This window comes from Sinocyclocheilus rhinocerous, unplaced genomic scaffold, assembly GCF_001515625.1.
Source record: "Sinocyclocheilus rhinocerous isolate Xijiao unplaced genomic scaffold, SAMN03320098_v1.1 scaffold1470, whole genome shotgun sequence".
Classification (NCBI taxonomy): Eukaryota; Metazoa; Chordata; class Actinopteri; order Cypriniformes; family Cyprinidae; genus Sinocyclocheilus; species Sinocyclocheilus rhinocerous.
Window position 1 is genome coordinate 1 of NW_015652166.1, and position 9,042 is coordinate 9,042.

Below are 9,042 nucleotides of genomic sequence, written 5' to 3' on the forward strand. Positions count from 1 at the left end.
TAGATAGATAGATAGATAGATAGATAGATAGATAGATAAAGTGTCGATATACAGTATACTTAAAATATAATGTAAATATAAACTTTATTAATTATTTGTGAGTTATGTTGTTATATTAGGTAAGTTTTCACAATAAAACCTGCCATTAAAAACTACACTTTTCAGCTAATTTTATATAGTAACTGAAACAATGAAAAAAGAGAGAAATAATTGTAATTTACCTTTATATAATGTTATTTTTAAATATTTTTTTTTCTTTATTTTTCCATATTTGTTTTATAATGTTAATAAATAATTTCATATTTCATACATGATTAAACGTTTATTCAAATATTCATATTTTTCTATGTTTTTATATTTATTTTACTGTTTATATTTTGCTGCAGGTTCCATTATTCCAACATATGTTGTGACAACATGCCCCATTACTGTTCAAAAGGTCAGTGTGTGCTCAAGAATGTTTTCCCGAGCAATAACCTGCAATGCAGTCTTGAAGTTTTTGTACAGAAATGGATTTTCATTAATAATCCTGAGAAAACTGGGGTGAGCAGAGTGAAAACTAACCCTATAGTGGCGATACTGAAAGTAAATATTATGAACTATTAATAGTGCTGTTAGTTGCTGCATGACTTCTGTACTGTAATGTTTTTTTCCCCTACGTATCTGTGTGTATATATATGACATACACGTTATATATTACATATTAGTTATGATATATAAATAATGTTCAGATGTTCCAAAACCATTTTCTTTGTTGTCTTAATGCTTTGGCAATACAAAATGTATTTTTGTCTTGCCAATAAGGCTATTTAAATTGAATTGAGAGAGAGAGAGAGATATTTTTTGATTTTTTTACAATCACTTTTTTAAAAACAATTATTTTAGCAATTAACACAAACCATTATATTACTATCTTAGCTCGTGTATAAAAAACAACTCCTCATTAAGTACATAACACAAGCCAACATCACAACACCATTCAATCTTAAAAACATTAATTGCATTCATCAATTTGTCATAATTAAAATCAACATTAATTCTTGATTTAATCATATGTTTGAGAGAGAGAGAGAGAGAGAGAGAGAGAGAGAGATTCTGTGTGGCTGTCCAGCGTCACACCAGATTTACACAAGGACAAAAACAGTTGGGTAAACGACAGGGGAAAAAACTACACCCCTCCCTCTCTTACTCCAGAGGAGGGAGGGAGTGGGAGTGTGTGTGTGTGTGTGTGTGTGTGTATGTGTGTGTGTGCGTGTGTGTGTGTGTGTGACAGAGTAGAGAACGAGTCTGAAGAAGCGAGGAACAGTTCGCCAAGCAGCTCCGCGGATCTGGTGTTTGTTTCTGTTTCTTCCACAAACCTGACGCAGAAGAACGCATCCGTGAGCAGAGAATGATGACTGCATCTGTGAGCAGGTAACGCTTTCTGACTTTTGCGCATCATTGTATCGGATGGAGAGACGTTAAGTGTGCATTGAGTCTCTTGCTCTTGCCGCTGGCCACGGGTTCGAGTCTGGCTCGATCACAACCACGAGAACTACAGTAGACCGTTCCTGCTGGACTGGGCGGCTGCGGATATACAAATACATATTCATAAACACTAATAAACACATAAATGTATGCATGTTTCTTATAGGCTATACGTCAAAAATTCTAAAGGAATACTAATGCTATGTAGCCTACCATAATTTCGAATAGATCATAATTGGCTCAAAGAAGCAAAATAAGTTTACAGCACATTTCTTCATGTGAGGTTAAGGTATAGCCTATGTTTATGAAAGTTTGAATCTTGAAATTTCCCAAACGTAGCTAGCCTATCCAGTAAGTCTTGATTAGAGCATTTTAATATCATCTTCTAAATTACTTTAAAGCATGATTTATACGTTTTTCGACACATTTTTTTAAATAAGTAATTAAAAGTGGAAGGAAAAAGTCACTCGCAGCAGGTTGTGACTGGGTTGTTTTGCATCCAATTTAAGGCCGTTTTCGATTTCATTTTAATGAAGTGGTTCGAATTCTGATCCGAACATTCCTTTCGGATTATTTGGCGCGTTTAAGCTCTTGTTTGGGGATGCAGGTTTCTCCAGTAGTTGGTGAAAAACGTGGCCAGAGGCGGGGGGTCTTGAGCGCGCTGGGACTCTGTAGTTCTGGCCCGATGCTGTCCTCATGGTTTCCGTGGCGCGCCGCTTTAACCCACGTCTGTGATTACGGGTCTGCGGCTGCACTCAAAATGTCATGCATCATTTTACACTGTTCTGAAATACTAATAGTAAACCACAGATGATGTGGAAACTCATCAGGCAGATAAACATTATTGGTACAAACAAGCCTCACGTTCTCTTGAGACAGATTGCTTAAGTGTTTGGGTCCCATAGACCTCTGTGCTGTAGAACAGGGATTTTGAAATTAACCCATTATGTTCACTATAAAATGACCTAATTAATACAACACATACAGATGTTGCGCTAAGCAATCATGTGTAACGGAGGCCAGCGAGTAGGTGCTGTGCAGGTAAAGGTCGAGGCTGCAGTCTTTAGCCTCCTTGTTAGTGCGTCCGCCTCCCATGCTCGAGACCCACTCGGAACAAGAACGAGGTGTGGCGGTGAGGACCCGGGAGAGAGGGGTTACATTGGTGCCGTGACCCGGATGGGAGTGAGGTTTAGGGGGGTGAGTGTAACAGAGGCCAGCGAGTAGTTGCTGTGCAGGTAAACCTCACTCCCCTGATCTCAAGACACGCACTAGCGACTGATGCTAGAGGCTGCAGTCTTTAGCCTCCTTGTTAGTGCGTCCGCCTCCCATGCCTACATTGGTGCCGTGACCCGGATGGGAGTGAGGTTTAGGGGGGTGAGTGTAACAGAGGCCAGCGAGTAGTTGCTGTGCAGGTAAACCTCACTCCCCTGATCTCAAGACACGCACTAGCGACTGATGCTAGAGGCTGCAGTCTTTAGCCTCCTTGTTAGTGCGTCCGCCTCCGGAGATGCCGGAGACCCAGGTTCAAGACCCACTCGGAACAAGAACGAGGTGTGGCGGTGAGGACCTGGGAGAGAGGGGTTACACATGTACTTTCAGAAACTTGATGGCTGTTATCCAGGAGAGTAGCCTAACATTGTTTCTGTTTGGGGTCGATTTGGCCCCAATAACATGAAAAATACAACAACCTTGATATTTCTAATCCAGGTTTAACTGAGTAAACATGATTTTGTTCAGTCTTTTACACTGTTCAAATGTTACTTTGAGTTAGTAATTAATCATTTTGAAACGGTTTATCAAGACTTTTTGTGGAACCATTACAAGCATACTAGTCAATAAAAAGTTAATATTGAGTAAATATTCTGAATATGTAAATGTCATGGTTTCCATAATCAGATTGAGCCAATAGTCTGGTTTCTTAAAATCTGAATAAAACAGCTGAAATATGTAGTTGTACTGTTTATTCATAACTGAACATTCCTTTATATTTGCACATGTCCAAACAATTCTGTTGTAATTCTGTACAAATGTTTTTATTTACCAACATTTTAAAGACTTACACAGAATCATTGGAAAATGATGTGCCTGTAAACACCGTAATTAACTGCTTGTCCAGTGTCGTCATATTAATCGGCTCATACATAACACCATCTATTTAATTCCACGATTAATGCTGAACTACTGAACCTAACCACTAATGGGTATTTAATGGCTTAAACACTGAGACACTTATTTATGAGTTGTCTGTTGCTAAACAGTTTCACACTGTACTGTACTGTATATCCTTGGCACCACAATTCAGGGTTAGCACTGTTTCGCTTTGCTTCATAAACCAAGGTTAAAAGTGATGCTAAGTGTGAAAAGTGGCTCAGAAGAGTCCTTACCCCAAGTTAAAGACACGTTCACACCAAGAAAGATAACTACAAAGTTAACTATAACCATAATTAGTGTCCACGCTAGTGCTCTGCATTGCTCTGTTTATTATAAGCACATGCTGCAGTTGTGATGTGGACTTCTCTGTTCTCAGAATTAGAACAATAATTAAAACTTTATACTACTTATCATTAAAGTTATCATCCTTGGTGTTAACAGGCCTTAAGCAAAGTTACTATGTATAATGTGAAATTTTGACCTGACCATTCTGGATTAATTGATTGCTAACCCAGAATAAAGAACAAGATAATCCAAGATTACTTTTACCCAAGGAAAACATCGTTTAACCATTTCAGGTGTGTTTTATACCCGGGGCCTCAAACAGAAGTAACCTAGCGTTTATCATTCGAAATATGTTATATTGAATCAACTTGGAATTTTGTTTAAAATCAGTTTTCTTAAAATTAGGACAAGACATATCAACAAGACCCAATGTGAAGTATGTTTACTATGAAAAGCCGCCAACCAGAACCTTAGCATGTGGGTTAAAGGCGTTGCATTATGAATGTGGTTGATATGGGAATGTTTTGAGGATAAGTCATATCCAGAGGAACTGCCAGGGTGGGGAACGGCCTGTCAGGAGGAATTCTGGGAAAGCCATTGGGAAGTATTTGTATCCATCAGCTTGTTAACACATTTTCCTAATTGTCCAGAGATTAATCTAATCAGCCTCTTGTAGACCGTAGACATTATAATTTACAGCGCTCATCGTGTGTTAATATAGCGGCTCATTATCGCAGTATAATTTAATATCACAACATGATTCAACTGAAATTGAACTCTTCTTCTTCTAAATGCTCATCTTCATGTGTGTTTCCCCTCTTCCTCGCAGATTGTGTGCATTTTGGTGTTGTGTGTTTGCTGTCCTGTCCTTAACAACAGCTGAGGAAGCAGAGAAGCCGGTGAGTGATGATGATGATGAAGATGATGAAGATTTTACATGTGCATACTCTACTATTAGAGAGAAGTGCTTGACAGAGTGTTGCCATATGTTTGTGGACCAGCTGAATGAGTCTTCTGTGGCTCTGAGAGAAGTGCAGATAAACTGCTGGATCTGACCATTAAATCAGGCCGCATGAGCTGATCTTTCCATTGTTTGGTCATCTGGCCTCTGATGTGGGGTTGTCCTTTGGGAGCATGTGAGATGTGGCTGTGATTGGGCATTGGTGTGAAAAAATCACACTCACATGTAAGCAAGTGAGCAGTTATGCACATGTTCTGAGTAAGCACACACACACACACACACACACACACACTCACAGACACATGTTGTGTTTCCATGTTTTATGGGGACATTCCATAGGCGTAATGGTTTTTATACTGTACAAACTGTATGTGCTATTGCCCTACACCAACCCTACCCCTAAACCTACCCCTTACAGGAAACTTTGTGCATTTTTACTTTCTCAAAAAAACTCATTCTGTATGAAGCTACAGGAGGAGCTGCAGTGGCAGACTCTCGCTGAGAGTTTGATGTGCGTGTGTAGTTTTACAGCACACTGTTATGCTCTATTTCAACAACAGTTTATTGTAGAAATACTCAAAGACAAATGCCATAGAAAACTAGAAATGAGTTTGTTGTTTTTCCTTGCATTTCAAACAGCGCTGCATGCTAGATGTTATAACAGGCAGCAAATCACACACATGCACAGATTATACTGGCTTCTGCAGCCAATGCAGCTCCAAAAACAATCTGTCTGTCTGTCTGTCTATCTATCTATCTATCTATCTATCTATCTATCTATCTATCTATCTATATCCATCCATCCATCTCTAAAAAAAATGCTGGGTTAAAAAACAACCCAGTAGTTTTATTTAACTTAACTATTGCTTAAACATTATTATATGGCTGGTTTAAAATGAACCCAAAATAGGTTGTAAATTAAAAATCAGACACGTAATTACTAGAGGCATCAGCAATAATCAAAAGGTGAACATTTATTAATAAGCAATTTACAAAAAATTATTATTTAGGCTAATTATTATTTATAACTTATTAATAAATGTTCATTTATTGAACATATTATTAAATGTTCATTTAACCTATTTTGCGTTCATTTCTAAGCAAGAAATATAATAATTTTTAAGCAATAGTTGAGTTAAACAAAACGTTTAATATTTTTAATAGCTTTTAATAACATTTAACCTAACCGCTGGGTTTGTCCATATTTCACCCAGTGCTGGGTTGTTTTTAACCCAGCATATTTTAGAGTGTATCTGTCTGTCTGTCTGTCTGTCTATCAGTGCATGTCACCTGCATTACACACACACACACACACACACACAGACACAGGCTGGCGTTGTGTGACCTTGATGGCAGTTTAGACAGGATCAGAGGTGCATTACAGGCCTTGTTCTCTTGTCCTTTTTTCTCTCTCTTTTTTTGTGAACTGAATGGATTCTTTTGTTTGTTGCTTTCTTCCCTTCTACCTCTGCCTGCCCTGCAGACACTCGAATTCTTCGCTCCTGATTGATGAAATGAGGTTATATAAGTAACTGGATTTAGATCAAATCTGCGTCCAGCACTGTAAAGAATGTCATTGCACTGGGCTGAACTCCAGAGTCCAGCCTCTTCCTGAATGCAGCACAAGCCATTAGTTTAATAATGCCTCTTTCTTAGTCATAATGTCATTCATCACCAAGCACGATAGAACAGGACATGTGTTTCAACTTGAATGTTGTCGGGTGTGGTTTGGGGAATTATTCTGTTTTTTCTTTTTCAAAACAATTGTTCATGCTTTGCTTGTTTAATCTTGTGATTTGCACTATGTAATTTGATATTGATCAGACTTCTTTTTAAATAGTTCTAATTACGGCTGCTATTAGGTTTCAGTTTATGCACCCGGGCTGGTTTTGTGGTTGTGCATTTGTCTGAGATGTTTGTTTTTACAGCTGTGCATGTGGATGGCAGGGTCTGAGTCTGAAACGTTTCTAAATTATTATGATTTTTTAATGCAAAAATTGCATTATCTGCACAAAAATTTGAGTGAAAAGGTAAATTCAGAAATGAACATGACTTTGAGAATGACATTCAGTATAGCAATATGAGCTATATGAACAAAACCCGATGATCATATTCTCCAGCATGATCCAAATAGCATTGGGCTTCAAAAGAAATGAGATTTTGAATCCCAGATTTTCATATAATTGTGATCTTGGAGCACAAAAGCAGTCTTAAGTAGCACAGGTGTATTTGTTGCAATAGAATACATTGTATGGGTCAAAATTATAATTTTTTCTTTTATGCCAAAAATCATTAGGATTTTAAAGATCATGTTCCATGAAGATATTTTGTAAATCTCCTACCGTAAATATATCAAAACTTAATTTTTGATTAGTAATATGCATTGCTAAGAACTTCATTTGGACCATTTTAAAGGCGATTTTCTCAATATTTAGATTTTTTTGCACCCTCAGATTCCAGATTTTCAAATAGTTGTATCTCTGACAAATATTGTCATATCCTAACAAACCATAAATCAATGCAAATCATATTTATGCAGCTTTCAGATGATGTATAAATCTCAATTTCAGAAAATTGACCCTTATGACTAGTTTTGTGGTCCAGGGTCACATTTGGACCCCACTGTATATACAGTATCAGTATTGTGCATATGCTGCATGTGGGATACTAATCATGAGGCCTTCCTCTGACAGGCGGCCGGACGAAAGTCTCGTCAGGCAGAAGAGGAGGCGCTTGAAGGAGTGTGGGGTCCATGGAGCGAGTGGGTGGAGTGTTCTCAGAGCTGCGGAGTGGGCGTGTCTGAGAGGCGGAGACCGTGTATGCCACCTCCCCAAACTCCGCCTCTTATGTGGAACCGACCGGCTTACATTCCACCAGGTGTCCCAAACAACACCCCTGTGATCTCTGCGGTCAGACCCTACTACAACTCCTTGTATCCCGTCAACGAGCCCCCTCCATTTGGAGCAGGGGGCGCTGAGATGCCTCCTTACTTTTCCCCACCTCTCCCAGCCAATCCCAATCCTGGATTACCACTCTACCGAAACGAAGCCGACGGCGCTGCTCCAGTGCAGTTCGGCCCACCCAATCAGGAGCCGGTTTCAGTGTACCGTTCACCTTCCTCATCCGCTTCACTTCCCTACGGGAGAGTTCCCGCACGGTCGCCCAATCACGGCAGAGCTGTAGGCAGTGGAAGCAGGAGGTCGGTTTCCACCAATAGGGATCCAGCATCTGTAAGAAGGTGAGCAGGACTGGTCGCCGCTAGGGATGACCTTCCTGTTTACATTCGCATACTCATTCATAGCTTGGGTTGCATGATAAATATGGCAATATGTCCAACAATAGGTTGTGATTTAAATTTAAAATATACAGTCTGAAAGTGCTGCTTGCTTGAGTAAAAGGGCAACGCTTTGTCCTTTACTGCACATGCTCAAGGCTTTTAGTGGCCAATATAGGCTTAAATTGTGCATTGTGAATGTAGATATTCATTTTTTCTATATTCATGTAATTACAAACATTTCTAACTGCTACATATATTGTGTAATAATCTGAGTCTTCAGTATATCAGCATTACACTATACCATTCAGAAGTTCGGGGTTCGTAAGGTTTGTTAATGTTTTTGAAGTCTCTTCTGCTCATCAAGGCTACATTTATTTGATCAAAAATACAATATAAATAGTAATAATATTAAATATTATTACAATTTAAAATAACTGTTCTCTGTGTGGATATATTATAAACTGTAATTTATTTCTGTGATGCGCAGCTGTATTTTCAGCATCATTACTTCAGTCTTCAGTGTCACATGATCTTCAGAAATCATTCTAATATGCTGATTTGCTGCTCAAGAAACATTTCTGATTATTATCAATGTTGAAAACAGTTGTGCTGCACAATATTTTTGTGGAAACCGTGATACATTTTCCTTTTTCCAGCATTTATCTTTTTTAGCATTATAAATGTTAAATACTTCCACTTTTGGTCTATTAATGCTGTCTCTCTGAATAAAAGTTTCAATTTCTTTCAAAAACAAATACTGACCCCAAACTTTTGAATGGCAGTGTATTTTGAAATGATATAAAACTTGAAGAAATAAGTACGTTGAGACCCAATCGCACAACTAAAAATTAGTGCTGTCAAATGATTAATCAAAATTAATCGTGATTAATCGCATCCAAAA

General features: G+C 38.3%; 1 protein-coding gene across 1 annotated transcript; it reads left to right on the forward strand.

Moving 5' to 3' along the window:
* Nucleotides 1-1,145: 1,145 nt before the first annotated feature.
* On the forward strand, nt 1,146-8,471 carry LOC107713911 (classical arabinogalactan protein 9-like). Its single transcript, XM_016519560.1, has 3 exons — nt 1,146-1,413; nt 4,733-4,802; nt 7,558-8,471. The coding sequence occupies exons 1-3, from the start codon at nt 1,391-1,393 to the stop codon at nt 8,104-8,106; spliced, it is 642 nt and encodes a 213-aa protein (XP_016375046.1). The 5' UTR covers nt 1,146-1,390; the 3' UTR covers nt 8,107-8,471.
* The last annotated feature ends 571 nt before the right edge of the window (nt 8,472-9,042 follow it).

Bases quoted from the DNA above. Each gene is read 5' to 3' on its own strand.
- LOC107713911 (XM_016519560.1), top strand. From the start codon at position 1,391: ATGATGACTGCATCTGTGAGCAG. The intron at 1,414-4,732 runs GTAACGCTTTCT...TCTTCCTCGCAG, and splicing joins ATGACTGCATCTGTGAGCAG to ATTGTGTGCATTTTGGTGTT. The intron at 4,803-7,557 runs GTGAGTGATGAT...TTCCTCTGACAG, and splicing joins CTGAGGAAGCAGAGAAGCCG to GCGGCCGGACGAAAGTCTCG.